Source organism: Phaenicophaeus curvirostris, chromosome 38, assembly GCF_032191515.1.
Source record: "Phaenicophaeus curvirostris isolate KB17595 chromosome 38, BPBGC_Pcur_1.0, whole genome shotgun sequence".
Taxonomy (NCBI): domain Eukaryota; kingdom Metazoa; phylum Chordata; class Aves; order Cuculiformes; family Cuculidae; genus Phaenicophaeus; species Phaenicophaeus curvirostris.
Genome location: NC_091429.1, coordinates 1,030,480 through 1,055,291, shown reverse-complemented (window position 1 = coordinate 1,055,291; position 24,812 = coordinate 1,030,480). Strand labels below are relative to the sequence as shown.

Below are 24,812 nucleotides of genomic sequence, written 5' to 3'. Positions count from 1 at the left end.
TGCCCTGGGCCCGGCTGATAACGCTGGGGGGGTGGGGGGGGTCCCCTGTGTGTGTCCCCCCCGTGTCCCTGAGTTGAGCAACCACTGGTGGCTTCCGGACGCCTGGGGGGGGACAAGGGGGACACAGGAGTGTCCCTGTCACTGCACCCCCTGTCCCCATGGCCCTGGGACCCCCCTCAGTGTCCCTGTCACTGCACCCCCTGTCCCCATGGCCCTGGGACCACCCCCCCCAGTGTCCCCATGGCCCTGGGACCCCCCTCAGTGTCCCCACGGCCCCCATTTCTGTCCCCATGGCCCCCAACCTTGTGTCCCCACAGCCACCATTGATGTCCCCCTGTCTCCATGACCCCAGTTGTGTCCCCCTGTCCCCTCAAACTCCTGTCCCCGTGTCCCCATGTCCCCCAGCTGCACCCCTATGTCCCCCCCTCCTCCTGTCCCCCATTTCTGCCTTCATGTCCCCCCCTCCCCTCTCCCCTGTGACCCCACAAGCGTCCCCATGTCACCTCTGCCCCCCACCCCTCTACCAGTGTCCCCATGTCCCATTCCTGTCCCCCCTTTCCCCCTCCCTGTGCCCCCACGTCCCCAAGTCTCCATCTCCCCTTCCCACATCCCCCATCACTTCCCCCCCCCGGGGTTCCTGTCCCCCCCCCCCCATTGTCCCCAAGGTGTCCCCAAGGCGGGGACGCGGTGACAGCGGGCGGGGGGCCTCGCTGGGGGCTGTCCCCGTGTCCCTGTGTCCCCCGAGCATCGCACCAGGTGGGTCCCCGCACCGGGAGCACATATTGGGGTGTCCAGGAGGTGACATTTGGGGGGATGGGGGTGACACTGGGGGTGACACTGCAGTGATAGTGGAGCTGGTGGAGGGTGACACTGGGGGTGACAAGGAGGGGACACAGTGGGTGGCAGGGAGAGGATGGGGGTGATATTTGGGGTGTCTGGGAGGTGACAGGGGGTGACATTTGGGAGATGGAGGTGACACTGGGGGTGACACTGCAGTGAGAGTGGAGCTGATGGGGGGTGACAAGGAAGGGACACAGTGGGTGGCAGGGAGAAGATGGGGATGATATTTGGGGTGTCTGGGAGGTGACAGGGGGTGACATTTGGGGTGACGGGGGGGTGACACTGGGGGGGGTGACACTGGGGGGTGACAAGGAGGGGACACAGTGGGTGGCAGGGAGAAGATGGGGGTGATATTTGGGGTGTCCGGGAGGTGACAGGGGGTGACATTTGGGGTGACGGGGGGGTGACACTGGGGGGGTGACACTGGGGGGTGACAAGGAGGGGACACAGTGGGTGGCAGGGAGAAGATGGGGGTGATATTTGGGGTGTCTGGGAGGTGACAGGGGGTGACATTTGGGGTGATGGGGGGGTGACACTGGGGGGTGACACTGGGGGTGACAGGGAGGGGACCCAGTGGGTGGCAGGGAGAGGATGGGGGTGATATTTGGGGTGTCTGGGAGGTGACAGGGGGTGAGATTTGGGGTGACGGGGGGGTGACACTGCAGTGATAGTGGAGCTGATGGGGGGGTGACAAGGAGGGGACACAGTGGGTGGCAGGGAAAGGATGGGGATGACATTTGGGGTGTCCGGGAGGTGACAGGGGGTGACATTTGGGGTGACGGGGGGGGGTGACACCCAGCCCTGCCCGTTGCTTGTTGCGCAACCCCCGCCGTTGGGCAATGGGGTGGCGCAAGGCGGGGGAACCCATGGGTGGGGGCTCCCCCCCGGCCCCCCCCAAAGCGGAATTGGGAGGTGTCAGGTGGGGGGGGACAAGGGGTGCCCCCCCCCACCCCACTCGGCCCTCAGCCCCTCTCTGGGCGCAGGGGGAGCCGGCACCGTGGCTCCGAAATGGGGGACCCCGAGGTGAGTGGCTGTTGGGGTCACCTGGGGGGCTTGACAGGGGGGCTAAGGGGTCGGGGGGGGGGGAGAATTTGGGGGTGTCAAGGTCCCTGGGGGTCGGTTGTGGAACTGGAGGGGATTTTGAGGTCACTTGGTGGGGTCCTTGGGGGGAACTGGGGGGGCTGGGAGGGTGTTGGGGGCCCTGGGGTGAGGGGGGGGCTCGGGGAGGGTTCTTGAGGGGCATCTAGGGGCTTTCGGGGTCACCTGGAGCGGGGGGGAGGTGTCCTGGGGGGGGCCTCATGCAGGGGGAGTGATGGGTGTTGGGGTCCCTGGGGGCTTTCAAGATCCTGGGGGACCTCATGGAGGGACAGAGAGGGATCTCGGGGGGGGTTTGAGGTCCCTGAGGGGGCATCATGAGGGACATGGAGTCCTGGGGGTGGGGGGGGTCAGGGCCCCTGTGGGGATCCGAGGGGGGAATTAGGGGTCTGGGGGTGTCAGGTGCCCCTGCGGGGGGTCCAAGTGCATCTTAGGGGGTGCTGGGGGGGGGGTCCCCACTGACTCAGGTGCACAGGGAGGGATGGGGGGGCTCTAGGGAGGCTTGGTGAGGTCCGAAGGCGGCTTTGGGGGGGAGCTCGGGGAGGGGGGGGGGTCCTGTGGGTCCCCAGTGTACGGGAGGCACGGGGAGGGCTGGGCGGGCACTAGGACCCAGCGGCCCACGAGGCGCCCGGCCCCGCAGACGCTGGCGGCGCTCGCGGACGGGCGCGGGCACGTGACCTTGGCCCCGCCCACCCCCGGCGATGCGGAAGTCACGTGGCAAGAGATCCTGTCCCTCAGCGAGCTGCAGGTAACCACGCCCCCTCCCGGCTTGGCCACGCCCCCTCGCTGTACCCACAGACCGGGTCCTAGCGCCCGCCCCCTTCTCTACACACACTACACACACTTCCCCTGGGTGATGCCCCCCCCCCACCCCTGCACCCACTTTCCATTGGGAGATTTCTCTAACCTCCCCCATCCATTCACCCCTGGGATACCCCCTCGTCGTCTCTTGCGACCCCTCTAAAACCTTCATCCACATTCCTGCACCCCCAGGGCCCCCCCTCATATCACTCCCCCCATCCCCATCATCCCATCCTTGCTGGGAGACCCCCCCCCATTATCACCCCGCTCCCCATCATCCCATCCTTGCTGGGAGACCCCCCCCATATCACTCCCCCCATCCCCATCATCCCATCCTTGCTGGGAGAACCCCCCCCCACTGCAACCCCTCTAACCATCCCCTGCAAGACCCCAACCCCCTGTATCGCCCCCCTTTCCCCTCTCTCCCCATCACCCTTGGAATTGCCCCCCCACCCCTAAACACCCTCTGTCTCCCCCCAGGGCCTGGAGATGGCTGCAGACCCCCCCTTCGACCCCCCCTTCTGCCCCCTCCCTCCTCCTCCTTACCCCCCTTTCCCCCCTCCCCCCCATTCCTTCGCCCCCCCCTCCTTCGCCCCCCCTTTCCCTGCTCCCCCCCCCCCAGCACCCCCCTTCCCCGCGGAGCCCCTCGTCCCCCAGGCGCTGGGGAGCAGCCGAGACGCTCGCCGGGCTTTGGCTTCGGCGTTACCCATTGGCACCGATGCCCTCGTCAACCTCCCCGTGGAGGATTTCAACGCGGCGCTGGGCCGCGCGCGCTTATCGGGCGCGGAGCTGGCCTTGGCGCGAGACATTCGCCGCCGGGGCAAGAACAAAGTGGCGGCGCAGAAATGCCGCCGCCGCAAATTAGAGGCCATCGCGCGCTTGCAAGCCGAGCTGGCGAGGCTGGCGAAGGAACGGGAGCGGCTGCTGCGCGTGCGGGGCCAAGCGGAGCGGGCGCTGGGGGCTCTGCGCCGCGACCTGGCGAGAGTTTCGGCGCAGGTGCTCGGGGCGCTGAGGGACGCCGCGGGGAACCCTCTGCCCCTTGAGCGCTTCGGGCTGCGCCTGGCGCCCGACGGGGGGCTCAGCGTGGAGAGCCCGGCGCTGGGGGAGTGAGGAGCCCTTGGGTACCACCCTGCACCTCCTGGAGCCCCTTAGCACCCGTGGGTGACGCCTAGAATCACAGAATCACCAGGTTGGAGAAGACCCACTGGATCATCGAGTCCAACCACTCCCATCAATCACTAACCCATGTCCCTCAGCACCTCGTCCACCCGGCCCTTAAACCCCTCCAGGGAAGGGGACTCAACCCCCTCCCTGGGCAGCCTCGGACAGGGACCAATCACCCTTTCTGGGAAATATTTTTTCCTAATGTCCAGCCTGACCCTCCCCTGGGGGAGCTTGAGGCCATTCCCTCTCGTCCTGTCCCCTGTCCCTTGGGAGAAGAGCCCAGCTCCCTCCTCTCCACAACCTCCTCTCAGGGAGTTGCAGAGAGCAATGAGGTCTCCCCTCAGCCTCCTCTTCTCCAGCCTAAACAACCCCAAAACCTGCACACCCACTCCCAGGTCCCTGCGCTGTCCCCTGCACCCCAGGACACTCTGCTCTGTCCCCTCGGGTCCCCAGCCCTGTTCCTGCCACCCCTGTACAGAGACAATAAACCATCCCAGAAGGTGCCAGCATCTGCGCCATCTGTCACCACGTGTCCCTCAGCCCCGTCACCCAGGGATGACACCCGACTGCCACCTCCTGTCCTCCTCTGTCTCCCTGGGTGAGATGTCCCCATGCCACCTCCTCCCACTCCTGTCCCTCCATCTCCAGCCCTGTCACTAAGTCCCACTGCATCCCTGCTGTTCCTGACCTCTCGGTGGCTGCTCTGTCTCCTCCCACCCTGGCTGCTCCACACCTCCACTATCTCCATCCTTTTCCCAATCCTACTCTCTCCACAGCTGTTCTATCCTCTCCCTTTCATGGTTGCTCCATTCCCTCCATCCTTGTCCCCTTCCACGGCCACTCCAGCCCCTGCACCCTTATCCTCTCTGCCATCCTTATCCCATCCTTCCATCTCCGTGGCCTCTTAATCCTTGTCCTCATCCTCCATCCTATCCCATCCTAAACTCCTTTTACATCCTCATCCTCTCCATCCTATCCAACCTTGTCCCCATCCTCTCCTCTCCTACATCCTAAACTCCTACATCTTCATCCTCTCCTGTCTCCTCCATCCTATCACATCTTATCCTCCTTCTACATCCTATCCCATCCTCTCCAACTTGTCCCCATCCTCTCCTCTTCTCCATCCTATCCCATCCTAAACTCCTTCTACATCCTCATCCTCCTGTCTCCTCCATCCTATCCTATCCTATCCTATCCTATCCTATCCTATCCTATCCTATCCTATCCTATCCTATCCTATCCTATCCTATCCTATCCTATCCTATCCTATCCTATCCTATCCTATCCTATCCTATCCTATCCTATCCTATCCTCTCTCCTCCATCCTTGTCCCCATCCTCTCCTCTCCTCCACCCTATCACATCTTAAACTCCTTCTAGATCCTCATCCTCTCCCGTCTCCTCCATCCTATCCCATCTTATCCTCCCTCTACATCCTACTCCACCCTCTCCAACCTTGTCCCTATCCTCTCTTCTTCTCCACCCTATATCTTAAACTCCTTCTACATGCTCGTCTTCATCCTCTCCTGTCTCCTCCATCCTATCCCACCCACTCCAACCTTGTCCCCATCCTCTTTTCTCCTCCACCCTATATCTTAAACTCCTTCTACATCCTTGTCTTCATCCTGTCTCCTCCATCCTATCTCATCTTATCCTCCTTCTCCATCCTATCCCATCCTCGTCCCCATCCTCAATCCCTCGTCCCCACAGAAGGGACACACTTTCAAAAACTCCCTTTATTTCCAAGCCCCCTCCCCTTTCCTGGGCTCCAGCAGGTGCTGCGGGCGTGGGACGAGCCCCGGGGGTGTCACCAGTGTCCCTTCACCCCCCTTTATGGCGTGTGTCCCCCCCTCACCTCTGCCACCGGCCCGTGAGCTCCTCTCACTGTGCTGGCAGCTCCTGGAAAAGCGAAGGGAGCCGTTAGCGATGCCGGGGGGGTCAGGATGGGGCGACGGGGACACGGGGGGGACACACGAAGCCACTCTTACCTACATTGTCCCTGTGGTGCTGCTGGGGGGGGCAACGCCATGGGGAGACCCCAGGATAAGGCAGGGGGCTGAGGAGGGGGAAAAGCTCAAGAGGGGGAAGAGGAGGCTGAGCCTGGGAGGGGGTGGAAAGGTCCGAAACGATATCAAAATGGTAAAAAAAATAGTAAAAAAGTAAAAAAAAAAAAAAAAAAAGGAGACATTTATTCAGCGTCATCGTTGAGTTACAGTGAGTGATCGACAGCACGGGCGCGCAAATAAAACCCGAGGCTCCGGGAGCCCTCGTCGGAATGCTTCCACGGCACAGAAAAACTAAAAGAACCTGGTGTACAATTTAGTCACAAACACAGTCCTGGGTGGCAAAGGACGTCGGCGGCCACCGCGCGTCTTCGGGAGCGGCCGAGCCCCCGTCGTCCCCACCGCCGCCGGCTCCAATCCCGCTCCGCTGGGATCCTGCGGGAACGCGGAGACAGTGAATGCGACCGAGCCGCTGCGGGGACGGACTGGGAGCCATCGGCTCAGACTGGAACGGACTGGAGTGTATCGGTACGGACTGGGGTGCATGCTGATATATCTGTATATGCTGGGATATATTGGTATATACTGGAAAACATTGTTCCATGCTGGAATAAATACTGGAATATATCGGTATATACTGGAATAAATACTGGAACATACCAGTATACAATGGAATATATCAGTATACTGGAATGCACTGGGCTACATCAGCATATACTGGAATATATCAGTATATACTGGAAAACATCAGTAAATACTGGAATATAATTGCATATACTGGAATATATCAGTATATACTGGAATATCACAATATATACTGGAATATATTGCTCCATGTGGGAATAAATACTGGAATATATCAGCATATACTGGAATATATCGGTATATACTGGAATATATCGGCATATACTGGAATATATTGCTCCATGCGGGAATAAACACTGGAATATATCGGTATATACTGGAATATATCGGTATATACTGGAATATATTGGCATATACTGGAATATATTGCTCCATGCGGGAATAAACACTGGAATATATCGGTATATACTGGAATATATTGGCATATACTGGAATATATTGCTCCATGTGGGAATAAATACTGGAATATATTGGTATATACTGGAATATATCAGCATATACTGGAATATGTTGTTCCATGAGGGAATAAATACTGGAATATATTGGCATATACTGGACTATATCAGTATATACTGAAATATATCAGTATATACTGGAATATATACCGGAATTTATCAGTATATACTGGAATACATTGCTCCATGCTGGAATAAATACTGGAATCCATCAGTAGATACTGGAATGCACTGGACTACATCAGTATATACCCCAATATATACTGAAGTATATAATATATTGGCATATACTGGAATAAAAATTGCAGTATAACGGTGTATATACTGGAATATATTTGTATATACTGGGATATATCAGTGTATCTACAAAAATATATCAATATAAACTGAAATATATCAGGGTGTGTGCTGGGAACACCCTGGACCCTCACTAAGGTTGCAGATGACACTGCACTTGGGTCCCACCAACCCCAGGCAGCTCCAGGCTTGGGGAAGAGCGGCTGGGAAGCTGCTCAGCAGAAAAGGAGCTGGGGGTGCTGGTCAACAGGGGCTGAACACGAGCCAGCAGCAGCCCAGGTGGCCCAGGAGGCCACCAGCACCTGGCTTGGATCAGCCCTGGGGTGACCAGCAGGAGCAGGGAAGGGATTGTCCCCCTGGACTCGTGCCATGAGGCCGCACCGCGAATCCTGGGTTCAGTTTTGGGCCCCTCGCTCCAAGAAAGACCTTGAGGGGCTGGAGTGTGTCTGGAGAAGGGAACGGAGCTGGGAAGGGGCTGGAGAACAGGGGTTCTGAGGAGTATCTTAGGGACATGGAGGGTTAGGTGTGGAGCAGGCTGAGGAGACTGTCCCCCTCTCGAGGTGAGTCGCCTTCAGCACCACTGAGTTCTCCAGTGACTCAGGTGAGGGTCAGAGGGTGGGGATGAGTCCAGCTCTGGATCCTCAGCTCAGGAAGGACATGGAGCTGTTGGAGCGAGTCCAGAGGCCACGGAGATGATCTGAGGGCTGGAGAACCTCTGCTAGAAGGACAGGCTGGGAGAGTTGGGGTTGTTCAATCTGGGTAAGAGAAGGCTCCAGAGAGACCTTAGAGCAGCTTCCAGTATGGAAAGCGGCTCCAGGAAAGCTGGGGAGGGGCTCTTGATCAGGGAGGGCAGGGAGAGGGCGAGGGGGAACAGTTTTGAGCTGAAAGAGGAGAGATTGAGATGAGATTTTAGGGAGAAATGTTCTCCTGTGAGGATGGGGAGGCCCTGGCCCAGGTTGCCCAGAGCAGGGGTGGCTGCCCCATCCCTGGAGGGGTTCAAGGCCAGGTTGGATGGGGCTTGGAGCCCCTGAGCCAGCGGGAGGTGTCCCTGCCCATGGCAGGGGTGGGACTGGATGGGCTTTGAGGTCCCAAACCTTTCCAGGATTGGAATAATCGGAGCAATGGGAATGCTGTGCGGAGAACATCCTCACCTGGGTGTTAAAACCTCCTGCCGCCGCCGTAGCTGCCGCCGCCGCTCGAGCTGCCATAGCCGCCTGCAGAAAGAGGGGTTAGAGATACATTTTCGGGGTGGGATAAAAAGGACTTTGGGGTGTAGGGAGAACCCCCTGCCCCGGGACTCACCGCCGCCGTACGGCCCCGAGCTCCGGCCCCCGAAGTTGCCCCCCTTCATGGGGCCGAAATTGGACGACTGGTTGTTGTAACTGCCAAAATCATTGTAGTTCCCCCCGCCACCAAAGTTGCTGCCTGGGGAGGGAAAAAAAGAGGAAAACGAGGGTCAGTGAGGGGCACGGGGGGCATCCAAGAGAATTGGAGGGTGTTTATGGGGAGCCCAGAGGTCAGAGGATGTTTAAGGGGGAGCCTGGAGGCCCTGGGAGGTTGGGGGGTGGGTATTAATTGGGGGACTGGAGGCACTGGGAGGTTGGGGAGGGCGAGGTTCATGGGGAACCCAGAGTTTGGGGGCGTAATGATGGATCTGGAGGCACTGGGGAGCTCGGGGGGGTTAATGGGGAGCCCCGAGGTGTTCAGTGGGGGTTAAGGGGGGACCTGGAAGCAGTGGGAGCTTCAGAGAGGTTTAACGGGGAGGCCAGAGACAACAAGACTTGGTTGGGGGGGGTTAACTGGGATTCTGGAGGCATCTCACTGCCAGGGAGAAGATTTCAGGGGGCTGAGGGGGGATTTAGGGGTCCAGAAGGGAATTTTGGGGACTGAGAGGGAGATTTTGGGGACCAAGAAGGTCTCACCTGTGCCTGCTTCAGAGAGGCCGTTCCTCACGGCGAGCGCGGGTCCCCGGGCTGGACGCCGTCCGCCGCTGCCACCGCCGAAGCCGCCGCCACCGTTGTTGTAACCGTCATAGGTGCTGCTGCCGCCGTAGCCCCGGTTGCCACCGGAGTAACCGGGGCCGCTGCCGCCGTAACCTGGAGGGGAGGAAGGAGGGCGCTGAGGTCCGAGAGCCGCCCCGGCGGGCGCGTGGCGGCCAGGCTCCGGGTTCGGCAAGGCGATGACGGGCGGCGTCCGCTGTCGGGGCCGGGCCACGGGGCCGGCGGGCGTCCTCGGGCGGAGAAATCCCGCTCTGGCCTTACCGTTATTGCCAAATCCATTATAGCCGTCTCCGCCGCCGCCATAACCGCCACCACCGCGGCTGCCACCAAACCCACCTGAAAAGAACAAACCGTTGTGGTTCAATCCGTCCACGCCGGTGGTTTAGGGCTGCCGGAGCAAAAGGAAAACCCGTTGGGGGTGGCAAAAATCCCGGTGTGGAGGGAGGAAGGACGGTGGCAGCCGGAGCAGCGGCGGCGGCGTTGGGTTAAGGTTTCGGCTGCGTCTCGAGCCGGCGCGGCGTTCTTTGCGGCTGGCAATCGGATGGATCCCACCGGAGCACTTACCGCGGCCGCCGAAGTTGCCGCCGCGACTGAAGTTGTCGTTGCCGCCGAATCCGCCTCCGCGGCCGCCGCCGAAGTTCCCGGATCCGCTACGGCCTAGGAGAGGGGGCGGGGGGGGGGGACAGCCTTTAGGAACAGCACAGGCAGCAGGGTCCAGCGGCGGCTCGGGGCGCGGGGGGACGCGGGGGCCGAGGCGCGGGCTCACCTCGCTGGCTGGCCGAGGCGCTGGCCATCTCCTGCTTGGACAGGGCTTTCCTCACCTCGCAGTTGTGCCCGTTCACAGTGTGGTACTTCTGAACTGCGGGGAGGGGGGAGATTGAGGGGAGCGGGGCACGAGGTTAGGTGCCCTCTTCCCCCCCATGGAGAATCCCCCTTGGAGAATCGTGCAACGGTTTAGTTGGGAAAGATCTTCGAGATCATCGAGTCCAACCTGTCCACTACTGAACTATCCCTGAGCACCTCATCCACTCGGCTTCTAAACCCCTCCAGGGATGCAGAATCCATCACCACCCTGGGCAGCTTTTCCCAGGGCCTGAGAACACTTTCCATGAAGGAATTATTCACAATATCCAATCTAAACCTCCCCTGCTGCAACTTGAGGCCACTCCATCTCATCTTATCACCTATCATTTGGGAGGAGACATCAATCCCCACCTCACTACAACCTCCTTTCATATTGTTGCAGACAATTAGAAGGTTTTCCCTCAGCCCCTTCTTCTCCAGGATATGTCCCACAACTGGTCTTCATAACCCTTGTTTCTCCAGAACCTTCCTCATAACCCTTGTTTCTCCAGAACGTTCCCCAGAACGTTCCCCAGCTCCACTCCCCTTCTCCAGAGGCGCTCCAGCCCCAAAAGTTCTTTCTTAGAATCGCAGAATTGCTTGCTTGGCAAAGATCTTTGAGATCACCGACTACACCCATCCCTGAGCACCTCATCTACCTGCTTTTCGAACCCCTCCAAGGATGGAGACGCCACCACCGCCCTGAGCAGCTTCTGCCAGGGCCAGAGAACCCTCTCCGTGAAGGACTTTTTCCTGACTTACTGACTATCTTGTCAACGGAGTCGTGGTCGTCGAAGGTGACAAAGGCAAAGCCCCTCTTCTTGCCGCTGCCGCGATCTGTCATGATCTCGATGACTTCGATTTTGCCATATTGGCCAAAATAGTCTCTCAAGTGATGCTCCTCCGTGTCCTCCTTGATACCTCCCACAAAGATCTTCTTGACTGTGAGGTGGGCTCCGGGCCGCTGCGAATCCTGCGGGAAGATGGCAGGGTGGCTTGGGGATCCAACGTGGTTCCCTCAATCCGGCTGCGGGCTCTGGCAGCCCCTCCGGAGCTCCTGAGGGAGCGTCGGGTCCTCCTACCTCTCGGGACACGGCCCTCTTTGGTTCAACGACTCTGCCGTCCACTTTGTGTGGTCGGGCATTCATGGCGGCGTCGACCTCTTCCACTGAGGAGTACGTTACGAAGCCGAAGCCTCGCGAGCGTTTGGTGTTTGGGTCCCTCATCACCTGGGAGGACAGAGAGAGATGTCAGGCCACGATGTGGAGCCCCCTCCGGAACAGAGCAGCCCCAAAAAACAGGGATGCGGTCCCTCCTTTCCCTCAGCTCAACCCCTTGTGGTCTACAGGAAAGGTTGGGCATGGTGCAGGCCTGGAATCATGGAATGGTTTGGGTTGGAAGGGACCATGAGGGTCATCTAGTCTAACCCTCAATGGGAAAGGATGAGCTTAAACATGAGCTTAAATAGGAAAGGTTTTGAGCTTAAACAAAGGAAATTTAGATGAGATCTTAGGGAGAAATGTTCTACAAGGGTGGGGAGGCCCTGGCCCGGGTTCCCCAGAGCAGTGGTGGCTGCCCCATCCCTGGAGGGGTTCAAGGCCAGGTTGGATGGGGCTTGGAGCCCCTGATCCAGTGGGAGCGTGTAGCTGCTCATGGGTGGAACTGGGTGAACTTTGAGGTCCCTCCCAACGCAAACCACTCCAGAGGTGGAGGTAGAGCTGGAGCTAAATAGGGTCTAAGGGCCCTTCCAACCTGTTCCCTCGTTACCCACATCATTAGACCTCAAACCCCGTCCACGCTGGGTCACCAAGAGCAGACATTTGTCACCCCTGTCCCTGCCCCAGAGGTGCTGGGGGCACGAGGCAGGAGCTGGGGGGCACGGTGTGGGGCGGGGGTCCTCACCACGCAGTCGGTCAGCGTGCCCCATTGCTCGAAGTGGCTGCGCAGGCTCTCGTCTGTGGTTTCGAAGCTGAGGCCGCCGATGAAAAGCTTGCGGAGCTGCTCGGGCTCCTTCGGAGACTGCAAGGCAGAGGCAGGGAGGTGAGGGGAGGCTGGGGGGTGGCAGAGCATCCCTCCCTTTCTATCCTCTCAGCTCTAGGGAGGCCCCATCACCCCAAAACACCCTCCCAGGACCTTCCCACACCCCCTGGGATGTCCTGACACCCCAAAACACCCCCCAGGAGTGTCCTGTACCCTCACTGCTCCAGGGAGGCCACCATGCACCCAGCCCCCTTCCCTGGTCCTACACCTCAACCCCATCTTTAGGGCCACCAAGACCTAGGAGCCCAACACCCCCCCTCAACCTCATCTTTAGGGCCACCCAAACACTTCACCCCCTCCAGATTTTTGGTCCCACATCCCCTGTTCTGGGGTGTGCAAGACTCCTGACCCCCCTTCTCTCAGGACATCGAGCCTCCACCTTTGGGGCCAAACCCCTGAGCCTCCCTAGCCCCATCTTTAGGGTCACTCAGGCCCCTCACCCCTCCTCCTCGATTCCATCTCTGGGGTCCCTCAGGCCCCATTTCTGGGGTCACAAAGGCCTCTGAGTCCTTTGCCCCCCCCATCCCCATCTTTGAGGCCCCCCATCCCCAGCTTTGGGGTCACCAAGGCTCCTGATCCCTCCCCAATGCTCTAAGCCTCCCCCATCCCCATCTTTGAGCCCCCCCATCCCCAGCTTTGGGGTCACCAAGGCCCTGACCCCCCCCCAACTCCCTGATTATCCCCCCAACCCCATCTTTGCAGCCCCCAACCTCCATCTTTGGCGTCACCAAGGCCTCCGAGACCCCAATCCCCAGAGCACCCCCCAACCCCACCTTGAAGGACCCCCAGACCCCATCTTCGGGGTCACCCAGGCCCATGAGCGCCCCCACCCTCCTGATCCCCCCCCTCCGCCCCATCTGTGAGGACTACGAAGGCCCCTGACACCCCCACATCCCTCAAGCATCCCCCACCCCCATCTTTGAGCCCTGCAAGTCTCATCTTTGGGCTCTCCCCAAGCCTCCATCTTTGGGGATCCCCACCAGGGTCCTCTCTCCTTGCTTCCCCCCCCCCTCACTCCATCCTTCACCCCCCACCCCCCCCATCCCTGCTCCCTCCACCGCGCATGCGCGGCCGCCATCGCCCACCCGAGCACAAAGGCGCGCACGTGGCCCCCGGCGCGCGCGCGGGAAAAGAGGGGGGGGGGGGGGGGGAATAAAAGAGAAGGAGCGGGCGCGCGCGCCGGGGGCCGCGCATGCGCCCTGCGACCCCCTCCCCCCCCCTCCCCGCGGCGCGCGCCTGCGCGGGAGCGGCGGGGCGGGCGGCGCGCGCAGGCGCGGTGCGCGCGACGGGCCCGCGCGCGCGGCGGCGAGCGGGGCCGGCGAGGGGCGGGGGAGTGGGGGGGGAGCGCGGAGGCCGCGCGTGGAAAAAGGGGAGGGCGGCAGGGAATGGAAGGCGCTCACCTCGGATTTGGCCATGGCGGCGGCGGCGGCGGCAGCGCGGGGGGCTCGGCGGCTCTGCGCGCGATGCTCCCTCTGCGAGGCGCCGACACAGAAAGGGGCCGAGCGACGCGAGCTCCGCCGCCTCACTCCGCCGCCCCCGCCGTCCGCCCGCCCCACGCGCGCTCCCATTGGGCGGCCCCGCCGAGGCCCCGCCCCCCGGCCGCCTCTCATTGGGCGGAGCCCGTTAGGCCCCGCCCCCTCGCCGCACTCATTGGGCGGCTCCGCTCAGGCCACGCCCCCCTCACCGCCCCCCGCCGCGCGCTGGGACAGAGCGGCGCGTCCTCATTGGCGGAGCCCCGCGGCTCCGCTCGCTCTGATTGGACAGCGGCGCGCGCGGCCCCGCCCCCTCACCGCGCTGATTGGCCGGCTCCGCCGCGGCCCCGCCCCGCCCCGCTTTTCCCGCTCCAGCACGGCGACTCCCCCAGCGCGCGGCCCATTGGCTGCGGCGCCCTCGGTCCCGCCCCCCGCCTCGCTCCCATTGGCCGCCGCCGCGCCTCCGCCGCTCCCATTGGCCGCGGCCGCCGCCGCTCAGCGCTGCCCGGCGCGGGCCCCGGCGGAGATCGGCGAGCGCGCCGCGGCGGGCGGGCACGCAGCAGCAGGAAGGCGGCGGCGGCGGTGGCGGCGCCGCGGCGGCGAGTCCCGGCGGCGGCGAGGAGCGGCCTCGCGCCGGTGGGCGCCTAAGGTGGGTCCGGTTCGACGCATGCGCGCGGAGCGAGGAGGGAAAACGGAGGGGGGAGGGGTGGCGAACGGGGAGGGATGGGATGGGGGGGGGGGGAAACGCATGCGCGGAGCGGGGCTGGCGGCGCCTGCGCGCTGCGGGCGGTTTTGGCGGCGGAGGAGGCGGCTCGGTGGGGCGGTCAGACCGCGGCGGAAGGGCCCGCGCCGGAGCCGGAGCCGCCCAGGTGAAGCGGCGAGCGGGGCGGCGGATGAATGGAGGGGAGGGGGGAGGGACGGGCGGCGCGGGACCCGCCGGCGGGACGGGCGGGCGGCTCCGCCAATGGGAGCGCGGGGTGGGCGGGGCTTGGCCGGCGCTGACAGGCGGCTCAGCCAATCAGCGCGCGGGGCTGCGAGGGCGCTGGGCCAATCGGCGGCCACGCGGCGGCGCGCTCAGCCAATGGGCGCGCGGGCTGCTTGGCGCGCTCACCCCCCCCCATTGAGTGGGCGGGCCCCGCTGGGGCGCTAGGCCAATCAGAACGGGGCGTCGCTGGCGCGCTGAGGCGGGTGGTGGGCGGGGCTTCTGCCGCGCTCAGCCAATCAGCGGCCGCGCCGCGCGGCGCTCAGCCAATAGGAACCCGTGGCGGGACGCTCGCCCCGCCCCCCCTCGGCGCGCGCCGGCCGCGCCGCTCCCGGGACCGGCCCCCTCAGAGCCGCTCTGGCGGGTTTGGGCCTCGAAACGGGGCTTTGGGCCTCAAAACGGCTCTGTTCTTACCTCAAAACGACGCTTTTTTGACTCAAAACGGTGCTTTTCTTTTGTTCTCATGCCTCCCGCGCGCTGCTGGAGGCGTACGGCGCCCCTGGCCGCCCTTTTTGACCCAAAACGGCTCCTTTTCCACCCAAATCAAACCCTTTTCGACCCAAAGCGGCTCCTTTTCCACCCAAACCGAGCCCTCTTCCTTCCCAAAGCCCTAATTACACCTTGTGCCTAAATCCCTACTGGTTTCAGGGGGTTTCACTCCCCAAAACCACCATTTCTGTGCCTAAACCCTACTGGTTTTAGGGGTTTTCACCCAAATCACCCTTCCCCGTGCCAAATATTATATTATTTTTAAAGCTTTTAACCCATATTACTTCCCCCCCGTCTAAATCACCACTATTTTTGTGGTGTTTCACTAAAAAAGGCAACCATCCCCTGTTCCTCTCCATTTTTATGGATTTTCGCCCCAAAACCTACCATTCCCTGTTCCAAGTCTCCATTTTTATGGATTTTCACCCCAAACCCACTGTTCCCTGTTTCAAATCTCTCCATTTTTATGTTTTTTCACCCCAAACCCACTGTTCCCTGTTCCAAATCTCTCCATTTTTATGGATTTTCACCCCAAACCCACCATTCCCTGTTCCAAATCTCTCTGTTTTATAAATTTTCCCCTCAAATCCACTGTTCCCTGTTTCAAATCTCTCCATTTTTATGGGTTTTTCCCCAAACCCACCATTCCCTGTTACAAATCTCTCCATTTTTACGGATTTTTCCCCAAACTCACCATTCCCTGTTCCAAATCTCTCCATTTTCATGTTTTTTCTCCCCAAACTCACCATTCCCTGTTCCAAATCTCTCCATTTTCATGTTTTTTCTCCCCAAACCCACCATTCCCTGTTCCGAATCTCTCCATTTCTATGGATTTTCCCCTCAAAACCCACCATCCTCTGTTCCTAAACCGGCGGTTTTGCTTTTAACCCTTCTCTGTGCCTAAATGCGACCGTTTTAAGGCATTTTAACCCAAATCCCCACGGAAGCCGCTGTCCCCTTCGCCGCCGCCTCCCGTTCGCGGGGCTTTGGGGGCGATGGGGGGTCCCCCTAACCCCCCCCCCCACACACCCCGTGTCACCCCCCCAGGACCTGTGGGCGCTGCGCTATGGGCAAGAGGAGCAAGCGGGCAGCCGACAGCTCGTCCTCGGGAGACGAGGAGGAATATGTGGTGGAAAAGGTGCTGGACCGGCGCGTGGTGAAGGGCCAGGCTGAGTACCTGCTCAAGTGGAAGGGCTTCTCCGAGTGAGTATCCGAGAGGAACGAGGGCTGGGAGCGGCGAGGAGGAGGATGGTGGTGATGATGATGATGATGATGATGATGGGGGTTTGGTGACAGGGAACACAACACTTGGGAGCCGGAGAAGAACCTGGATTGCCCGGAGTTGATTTCGGAGTTTATGAGGAAGTATAAAAAGATGAAGGAAGGTGACGGGAACAAACAGCGGGAGAAAGCAGAGGGTGCCAAGAGGAAAGGAGCCCTGCCCGGCGGCGGGGACGACGTCAAGGCCAAGAAGAAGAGGGAGGTGAGGAAGAGGGGGGCGTGTCGGGGATAGGCACGTAGGGGAAGAGGATGGGCACGCAGGGACAGGTACGGAATGGGATGGGGACGGGAAAAGGCGCGCGAGGAATGGGACGGGCACAGGTACGCAGGGGATGGACCCACGGACAGGGAGCCGGGGACGAGGAGGGGGACAGGCACGCAGGGATGGGGATCCAGCCACGAGGACAGGGACCAAACAATGGGGACAGGGGTCCAGGGGCAAGGATGGGCGCTCGGATGTGGGGACAGGCACCGGGAAAGGCACACGAGGTTGGGGGGTGGGCACACGGGGACGAGGACAGGGACCCAGGGATGGGGATGGGAACCCAGGGATGGGGTCAGGGACTAGGGAAAGGGATGGGAACGCAGGGATGGGGACAGGGACCAGGGAAAGGGATGGGAACCCAGGGATGGGGACAGGCGCTCAGAGAAGGGAATAGTCACTCAGGGATGAATCCAGGGACCCAGGGACGGGGCCAGGGACCCAGTTCCAGCTGCACCCCCCCAGCACCCACTCCTCGATCCCATCCTGTCCTTCTGGTCTGGGTCTGGATTTGTCCCTGAGCGTTCTGAAATGACCTCATTCCTTTGGAATTGTTTCCTTGCTCCTTATCTCCCTTGTCCCGCTCCCAGCGCATGTGGATTTGGCGAGTTTGGTCTTTGTGGCGTTTCTTTTATCAGGAAGTTTAGGCTGGGTCGGCGCAGCTGGAGGCCTCGGCTCCTCCTGCTGCCCCCGCTGAGCGAGGTGTTCCCAGGGGAAAAGCCCGATCATCCCGGGGCCTCAGGGACGCAGGGATGGGGACAGGGACTCAGAGACAGGGACAGGGACCAAGGAGTGGGGACAGGGACACAGGGAAGGGGACAGGCACATGGGGACCCAGGGATGAGAAGAAGGACTAAGGGATGGGGATAGGGACAAAGAAACAGGGGCATAGGGATGGGGACAGGGACTCAGAGACAGGGACCCAGCGATGGGGACAGGCGCACAGTGATGGGGACACAGGGACGCAGTGACTGGGACAGGGACATACAGACAGGGAGAGGGACACAGGGATTAAGAGATGAGGACAGGGACATAGTGACAGGGGGAGGGATGCAGGGATGGGGACACAGAGACAGGGAAAAGGACCAAGGAATGGGGGCAGGGAGGCAGCGATGGGGACGGGGACGCAGAGACAGGGACATAGGGAAGGGGACAGGCACATGGGGACCTAGCGATGGGGACAGGGACAAAGAAACAGGGACACAGGGGTGGGGACAGGGACTCAGAGACTCAGAGACAGGGACCCAGTGATGGGGACAGGGACATAGGGACAGGGAGAGGGACAAGGACCAAGGAATCGGGACAGAGATGCAGAGACAGGGACACAGGGAAGGGGACAGGCACATGGGGACCCAGGGATGAGAACAGGGACTAAGAGATGGGGACAGGGACAAAGAAACAGGGACCCAGTGATGGGGACAGGGACATAGGGACAGGGAGAGGGACAAGGACCAAGGAATGGGGACAGAGACGCAGAGACAGGGACACAGGGAAGGGGACAGGCATGTGGGGACCCAGCGATGGGGACAGGGACAAAGAAACAGGGACATAGGGATGGGGACAGGGACACAGTGTTGGGGACAGGCACGTGGGACCAAAGGGTGGGGATGGACACCCAGGGGACAGGGACCTGGGGATGCGGATGGGCACCTCGGGGACAGGAACGGGCTCACAGGGATGGGGACATGGACCCTTTTCCCCCAGGAAGGGCCAGCACCCCGCTGTCCCCTCCCCCCCATTCCCAAACCTCCCTTCACTGCCTCAAAACCCCTTTTTTCACCCCAAAAAAAAAAATCCGCAGAGCAACGACATCGCCCGGGGCTTCGAGCGGGGCCTGGAGCCCGAGAAGATCATCGGGGCCACCGACTCCTGCGGGGACCTCATGTTCCTCATGAAGTGGTGAGGCCACCTCACTCGCCCTGGCTGGAGGGGACAGGGACACCTCCTTTGTGTGCCCCCTCCCCTTTGTCCCCCTAATTTGTGTCCTCTTATCCCCCCTAATTTGTCTCCCTGTCCCTCATAATTTATCCCCCATAATTTCTCCCCCCAATCTGTGTCCCCCCATCCCCCAATTTGTCCCCTTTGTTCCCCTCATTTGTCCCCCTGCCCCCCCAATTTGTGTCCCCTTTGTCCCCTGATCCCCCCCCTAATTTAACCCCTTATCCCCCATAGTTTCTCCCCCCTAATCTGTGTCCCTCCCACCCCTCTAATTTGTGTGTCCCCCCCCCCAGGAAGGACACGGACGAGGCCGACCTGGTGCTGGCGAAGGAGGCGAACCTCAAGTGTCCCCAAATTGTCATCGCGTTCTACGAGGAGCGGCTGACCTGGCACGCGTACCCCGAGGACACGGACAGCAAAGACCGCGACGCCCCCCGCAGCTAAGGCGGCCCCCCCGCCTGTACATAGCCCCCCCCGTGTCCCCTCCCCCCGTGCGTGTGTCCCCCAGTGTCCCCAGGGACCCCCCTGTGTCCCCATCCCCCCCCTCGGTCCCAGAAGAGGGGTGGGGGTGGGTTTTGGGGGGGCTCACACCGCCCCCCACCTCCGATTTTTGCTGTTTTTTCTAAGGTGGATGTTTTTAGCTGGGGTCCCCCCGGGGTGTCCCTGTCCTGACCCCCCCAGGATGTCCCCAGAGCTCTTTGGGGTGTCCCCACCCCGGGGTGTCCCTGTCCTGACCCCCCCAGGATGTCCCCAGAGCTCTTTGGGGTGTCCCCACCCCGGGGTGTCCCTGTCCTGACCCCCCCAGGATGTCCCCAGAGCTCTTTGGGGTGTCCCCATCCCGGGGTGTCCCTGTCCTGACCCCCCCAGGATGTCCCCAGAGCTCATTTGGGGTGTCCCCATCCCGGGGTGTCCCTGTCCTGACCCCCCCAGGATGTCCCCAGAGCTCATTTGGGGTGTCCCCATCCCGGGGTGTCCCTGTCCTGACCCCCCCAGGGTGTCCCCAGAGCTCTTTGGGGTGTCCCCATCCCGGGGTGCCCCTGTCCTGACCCCCCAGGATGTCCCCAGAGCTCTTTGGGGTGTCCCCATCCCGGGGTGTCCCTGTCCTGACCCCCCCAGGATGTCCCCAGAGCTCTTTGGGGTGTCCCCATCCCGGGGTGCCCCTGTCCTGACCCCCCCAGGGTGTCCCCAGAGCTCTTTGGGGTGTCCCTGTGACCATCTTGGGGTGTCCCCATTCCAGAGGGACCCCATCCTAGGCTCTCCCTGTCGGGACACCCCCCCCTAGGGTGTCCCCAGAGCCGTCCTGGGGTGTCCCCATCTCGGGGTGTCCCTATCCAGAGCCCCCCAAGGATGTCCCCACAGCCAACCCAAGGATGTCCCCATGGCCATCCCGGAGTGACCCCATCCTGGGGTGTCCCCAGAGCCGTCCTGGGGTGTCCCCATCTCGGGGTGTCCCCATCTCGGGGTGTCCCTGGCCCCATCCCGGGGGTCCCCATCCCTCTCCCCCATTTGCTTCCAATAAACGGTCACTTTTCAGGAGCTTCTGCTTCACTGAGGGGGGGGGAAACCTGCTCCCGGCCCCAGTATGGCCCAGTTCAGCCCCAGTGCTGGGTTGGGGGGGGATCAGGGTTGTGTGTGTGTGTCCCCCTCTATTTCAGGGGGTCCCCGCCCCGTGTCCCCTCGGTGCGGCGGTGGCGCCACCTGGTGGGCGCTGAGCGACACTGCGGGGGGAGAAGGGGGAGACAGGGAATGGGGGGAGAGACAGGGAATGGGGGGAAAGGAATGGGGACACAGGGAAGTTGGGGGGACACAGGGAAGTTGGGGGGACACAGGGAATGGGGGGACACAGGGAATGGGGGGGAGACAGAATGGGGGGACACAGGGAACGGGGGGGAAAAGAATGTGGAGATGGAATAGGATAGGAGACAGGGAATGGGGGGACACGGAATGGGGGGGAAAAGAATGGGGAGACAGGGAAGTTGGGAGGACACAGGGAATGGGGGGGACACAGGGAATGGGGGGACACAGGGAATGGGGGGACACAGGAAAGTGGGGGGGAGACACGGAATGGGGGAGGAGACAGGGAATAGGGGGTAAGAATGTGGGGGGAGACAGGGAATGGGGGGACACAGGGAAGTGGAGGGGGAGACAGGGAATGGGGGGGGAAAGAATGGAGGAGACGGGGAATGGGGGTGAAAGAATAGGGGGGAGACAGAATGGGGGGAAGAATTGGGGGGAACAATGGGGGGCGAAGAAGGGGGAGATAGGGAATGGGGGGGACTAATAGGGAGGAGACGGGGAATGGGGGGGAGACGGAATGGGGAGGACGAATTGAGGGGGGAATGGGGAGTGGATAGGGGGAGAACGGGGGAGGTAGGGATTTAGGGGGGGGGATTGGGGAGGGGGGGAGTGAGGGGAATGGGGGAGCAGGGGGTGGAGGAGAATGGGGAATGGGGGGGGACACATGGGGGGGGCGGGCAGGGAGTCACTGGGGGGGGCGTGTGGGATGCACAGAGCCATAAGGGGGGGGGTTGGGGGCATGAGAGGGGTTTGGGGACCCCCACCCCCTTTGCCCCCTCCCTGCTGTCCTCGCCCTCCCCCGCCAGGGGTCGCCCTTGCGCCGCCGCCTCCCGCGCGGCGCCGCCCACCCCGGCGCGCGCAGAGGGGCGTGGCTACTATAGGCCCCGCCCCTTTATCCCTTCCCGCCGCAAGGCACGACGGGAAGCTCCCTCCCCGCCCCACAGTGGGGCCAGCGCGCAAGGCACGCCGGGAAGGCGGCGGACTGCAGCTCCCGACCCCCCTTCCCACCACAGGGCGCGCAAGGCACGCCGGGAAGGGGGCGGACCGCGGCTCCCGGCATGCCCCGCGCGGGGGGGGTTAAAGGCCGCGGCTGTGGGGGGGGCGGTGGCGGCGCTGAGGCCTGCGGGGCGCGGGTAGGTGCGGAGGGGCGGCCTGATGACGTCACGGGGCGGCCTGATGACGTCACGAGGGGCCGGGGGGACGTGGGGGAGCAGTTAGGGGGCAGCTGGGGGGGTTTAAGGCTACTCTGTGGGGCAGAAGGAGGCCCTGGGGGCGCAGGGCTGGGTGGAAGGCGCTGGGGGGGGGTGCAAGGCCGCTCTGTGGGGCGGTTGGGGGGGGTTAGGGGGCCTGGGGGGGCAATTGAGGGGGTTGTGGGGGTGCGGGGCTGCTCTGTGGGGCAGTTGGGGTGCCCTGAAGGGGCATTTGTGGGGCTGGGAGGCAGATAGAGGCCCTGGGGGGGGTGCAAGGCTGCTCTGTGGGGTGGTTGGGGGGTTATTAGGGGGCCTGGGGGGCAATTAAGGGGATTGTGGGGGTGTTGGGCTGCTCTGTGGGGCATTTGGGGTGCCCTCAAGGGGCAGTTAGGGGTCTGGAGGTGTAGTTGTAGGGCTGTGGGGCAGATAGAGGCCCTGGTGGGCACGGGGCTGGGGGGGGGGGCAGCTGGGGGGCTGTGGAGGGGTGCAGTGCCGCTCTGTGGGGCGGTTGGGGGGTCCTGAGGGAGCGGTTGGAGGGTGATTAGGGGGCATGGGGGGCAATTGAGGGGGTTGTGGGGGTGCAGAGCTGCTCTGTGGGGTAGTTGGGGTGCCCTGAAGGGGCAGTTAGGGAGCTGGGGGGGCATTTGTGGGGCTGTGAGGAGATTAGGGATTTGGGGGAGCAATTAAGGGGGTTGTGGGGGTGCAGGGCTGCTCTTTGGGGTCGTTGGGGTGCCCTGAAGGGGCAGTTAGTGGGCTGGGGGGGCAATTGAGAGGATTGTGAGGGTGTAGGGCTGCTCTGTGGGGCACCTGGGGCACCCGAAGGGGCAGTTAGGGGGCAGGGGAGGGGCAGTTGTGGGGCTGGGGGTGGTTAGGGGGTAACTGGGGGGGTTGTAAAGCTGCTCTGTGGGGTGGTTGAGAGGCCCTAGGGGCACAGGGCTGGGTGAAGGGGGCAGTTTGGGGGTCCTGAGGGGGCAGTTTTGAGTCTGGGGGCAGTTTGGGTCCCTGAGGGGGCAGTCAGGGAGCAGGGGGGGCAGTTGGGGGTGGTTGCAAGGATGCCCTGTCCCCATGTCCCCCCCCCTTTCTCCGCCACCTCAGGCGATGGCAGCGTGGAGGAGGCGGCGGCGGTGCCGGTGATGGAGCCGGTGTCGCAGAGGCAAGAAGATGAGGATGAGGAGGGCGGCCTGGCCGGGCGGTTCCTGCGGCTGGAGCGGGAGCAGAACGAGCTGCTGCGGGCGCTGCCGCCTTTCGGTGAGCCCGTCAGCCACGTTTACCGCCCGCTCGACTACGCCTGGGAGCTCCACCGCGACTTCGTGCGCCGTTACTGCCGTGCCCCGAAACGCGTCCTCTTCCTCGGCATGAACCCCGGCCCCTTCGGCATGGCCCAGACTGGGGTGCGGCACGGGGAAACTGAGGCACGGGGGGGGCTTGGGGGATCCTCATCCATCACTGTGGGACGCCGGGTGGGGGAAACTGAGGCACGGGAGTGGTTTGGGGGTCCCGGTTCGTCCCCATGGGGCCTCAGGTGAGAGAATCGGAGGTGCAGAGGTGGTCGGGGGACCCCAGGTGAGAGAATCTGAGGCCTGGGGTTGGTTGGGGGCTCCCAGTTCATCCTCATTGTGCCTCAGGGGAGACAGTTGGAGGCGTGGAGGTGGTTGGGGGGCCCCAGGTGAGGGAAACTGAGGCACAGGAGTGTCTGGGGGTTCCTAGTTCATCCCTATGGGGCCCCAAGTGAGAGAAACTGAGGCATGAGGATGCCAGGGCTTCCAATCCATCTCCGTGGGGTCTCGGGTGAGGGAAACTGAGGCACGATGTTGGTTATGGGGTGCTGGGTGTTCCCAGTTCATCCCTTTGGGGCACCAGGTGAGGGGAAACTGAGGCACAGGGGTGGCTGGGGGGTCGCAGTCCATCACCATGTGGCCCCAGGTGAGGGAAACTGAGGCACGGAGGCAACTGGCTCAGCTTCTAGGGCTCCCCCCAATTCCCAGGGGGGTCAAGCTGCCCTGGGCAGGGGTTTGGGGTGCCCCCATCCCCTCCTAACCTCTCTCCCTGATCTCGCAGGTCCCTTTTGGGGAAGCCTGGCACGTGCGTGAGTGGCTGCGTGTCTCCGGGACGGCGCAGAAGCCGCCGTGCGAGCACCCCAAGCGCCCGGTGCTGGGTTTGAGCTGCCAACGGGCCGAGGTGAGCGGCGCCCGGTTTTGGGGTCTCATCCGGACCCTCTGCCCGGACCCCCACCTTTTTTTCCGTCACTGCTTCGTCCACAACCACTGCCCCCTCCTCTTCTTGGCCTCTAGCGGCCGCAACCTCACCCCCAACGAGTTGCCCCCCGCCCAGCGCGACCGATTAATGGTGCTGTGCGACCAGGCCTTGGCGCGAGCCGTGGGGCTGCTGGGCGTGGGGCTGGTGATCGGCGTGGGGCGCTTCGCCGAGCGGCGCGCGCGGCGTGCCCTGGCGGCCTCCGGCCTCTCGGTGCGCGTCGAGGGGTTCCCCCACCCCTCGCCCCGAAACCCCCGCGCCAACCGGGGCTGGGAGGAGCTCGCCAAGGCGCGACTGGGAGAGCTGGGGGTACTGGAGTTGTTGGAGGTGGGGAGGACGGAGCCGTGCCCCGGTTTACCCTCGCAGGACCAAGCCCAGGGTCTCGCTTTGGGGGAGAAGGTGGAGCCGTGCCTCAGTTTCCCCTGCTGAGAGCAAGTTTGGGGGTTTGGGGGGAGCTTTAATAGGCTTCAGCCTCAGTTTCCTCATCTGGGAAGCAAGGTGGGGGTCTTAAGGGGGCATTAATGGATCTGTGCCTCAGTTTCCCCTGCTGAGAGCAAGGTTGGGGGTTTGGGGGGAGCTTTAATAGGTCTCGGCCTCAGTTTCCCCATCTGGGAAGCGAGATCGGGGTCTTAAGGAGGCATTAATAGGTCCCTGTCTCAGTTTTCCCTACTGAGAGCAAGGTCAGGGTTACGGGGAGGGGCGTTAATGGATCTGTGCCTGTTCCTCCAGTTGAGAACTGGTTTGGGGTCCCTTTAGGAGGTGGAGGACAGATCTGTGCCTCAGTTTACCCCCCAGGACCAAGCCCAGGGTCTCCCTTTGAGGAGTAGAACCGATCTGTGCCTCAGTTTCCCCACTGAGAGCCAAGCAGGATCAACCCCTGCCCCCTCGTGCCTCCGTTTCCCCTCCCCAGGGGCAGGACACTCCAGTCTCCCCAGCTGAACCAGTTCAACACTAACAAGGTGCTAG

The 24,812-nt window shown here is 62.4% G+C and overlaps 4 protein-coding genes across 7 annotated transcripts; 3 read left to right on the top strand and 1 right to left on the bottom strand.

Annotated features, from left to right (window-relative positions):
- Positions 1-675: 675 nt before the first annotated feature.
- On the top strand, positions 676-5,136 carry NFE2 (nuclear factor, erythroid 2). Its single transcript, XM_069879691.1, has 4 exons — positions 676-756; positions 1,824-1,863; positions 2,576-2,683; positions 3,217-5,136. Exons 2-4 carry the CDS (start codon positions 1,849-1,851, stop codon positions 3,844-3,846), a joined length of 753 nt encoding a protein of 250 aa, XP_069735792.1. The 5' UTR covers positions 676-756; positions 1,824-1,848; the 3' UTR covers positions 3,847-5,136.
- Positions 5,137-6,059: 923 nt separating this feature from the next.
- On the bottom strand, positions 6,060-13,734 carry HNRNPA1 (heterogeneous nuclear ribonucleoprotein A1). 4 transcript variants are annotated; one of them, XM_069879686.1, is made up of 11 exons: positions 13,583-13,734; positions 12,045-12,161; positions 11,225-11,371; positions 10,905-11,115; positions 10,066-10,158; positions 9,864-9,986; positions 9,561-9,635; positions 9,222-9,395; positions 8,602-8,724; positions 8,451-8,513; positions 6,060-6,337 (listed from the first exon to the last, which is right to left on the bottom strand). In XM_069879686.1, the coding sequence occupies exons 1-10, from the start codon at positions 13,595-13,597 to the stop codon at positions 8,458-8,460; spliced, it is 1,134 nt and encodes a 377-aa protein (XP_069735787.1). In that variant the 5' UTR covers positions 13,598-13,734; the 3' UTR covers positions 6,060-6,337; positions 8,451-8,457. The 4 variants fall into 4 exon arrangements, with proteins under 4 accessions (XP_069735787.1, XP_069735788.1, XP_069735789.1 ...); XM_069879687.1 differs by having other exon boundaries at positions 9,864-9,956; XM_069879688.1 differs by lacking the exon at positions 9,561-9,635.
- Positions 13,735-14,142: 408 nt separating this feature from the next.
- Positions 14,143-20,139, top strand: CBX5 (chromobox 5). The gene is made up of 5 exons (XM_069879426.1): positions 14,143-14,303; positions 16,173-16,328; positions 16,422-16,608; positions 18,470-18,567; positions 18,900-20,139. Exons 2-5 carry the CDS (start codon positions 16,192-16,194, stop codon positions 19,048-19,050), a joined length of 573 nt encoding a protein of 190 aa, XP_069735527.1. The 5' UTR covers positions 14,143-14,303; positions 16,173-16,191; the 3' UTR covers positions 19,051-20,139.
- A 1,344-nt stretch (positions 20,140-21,483) lies between these two features.
- Positions 21,484-24,596, top strand: SMUG1 (single-strand-selective monofunctional uracil-DNA glycosylase 1). Its single transcript, XM_069879506.1, has 3 exons — positions 21,484-21,536; positions 22,689-22,984; positions 23,652-24,596. Exons 2-3 carry the CDS (start codon positions 22,727-22,729, stop codon positions 24,273-24,275), a joined length of 882 nt encoding a protein of 293 aa, XP_069735607.1. The 5' UTR covers positions 21,484-21,536; positions 22,689-22,726; the 3' UTR covers positions 24,276-24,596.
- Positions 24,597-24,812: the final 216 nt, after the last annotated feature.

Excerpts from the sequence above, each read along its gene's own strand:
- NFE2 (XM_069879691.1), top strand. Across the intron at positions 2,684-3,216 it reads TGTCCCTCAGCGAGCTGCAG|GGCCTGGAGATGGCTGCAGA; the intron begins GTAACCACGCCC and ends GTCTCCCCCCAG.
- HNRNPA1 (XM_069879686.1), bottom strand. Across the intron at positions 10,159-10,904 it reads CTCCGTTGACAAGATAGTCA|TTCAGAAGTACCACACTGTG; the intron begins GTAAGTCAGGAA and ends CCCTCCCCGCAG. Across the intron at positions 8,725-9,221 it reads CCTCTCTGAAGCAGGCACAG|GCAGCAACTTTGGTGGCGGG; the intron begins GTGAGACCTTCT and ends TTCCCTCCCCAG.
- CBX5 (XM_069879426.1), top strand. The coding sequence starts at position 16,192 with ATGGGCAAGAGGAGCAAGCGGGCAGCCGACAGCTCGTCCTCGGGAGAC. Across the intron at positions 16,609-18,469 it reads AGGCCAAGAAGAAGAGGGAG|AGCAACGACATCGCCCGGGG; the intron begins GTGAGGAAGAGG and ends AAAAATCCGCAG. Across the intron at positions 18,568-18,899 it reads CTCATGTTCCTCATGAAGTG|GAAGGACACGGACGAGGCCG; the intron begins GTGAGGCCACCT and ends CCCCCCCCCCAG.
- SMUG1 (XM_069879506.1), top strand. The coding sequence starts at position 22,727 with ATGGAGCCGGTGTCGCAGAGGCAAGAAGATGAGGATGAGGAGGGCGGC. Across the intron at positions 22,985-23,651 it reads TCGGCATGGCCCAGACTGGG|GTCCCTTTTGGGGAAGCCTG; the intron begins GTGCGGCACGGG and ends CTGATCTCGCAG.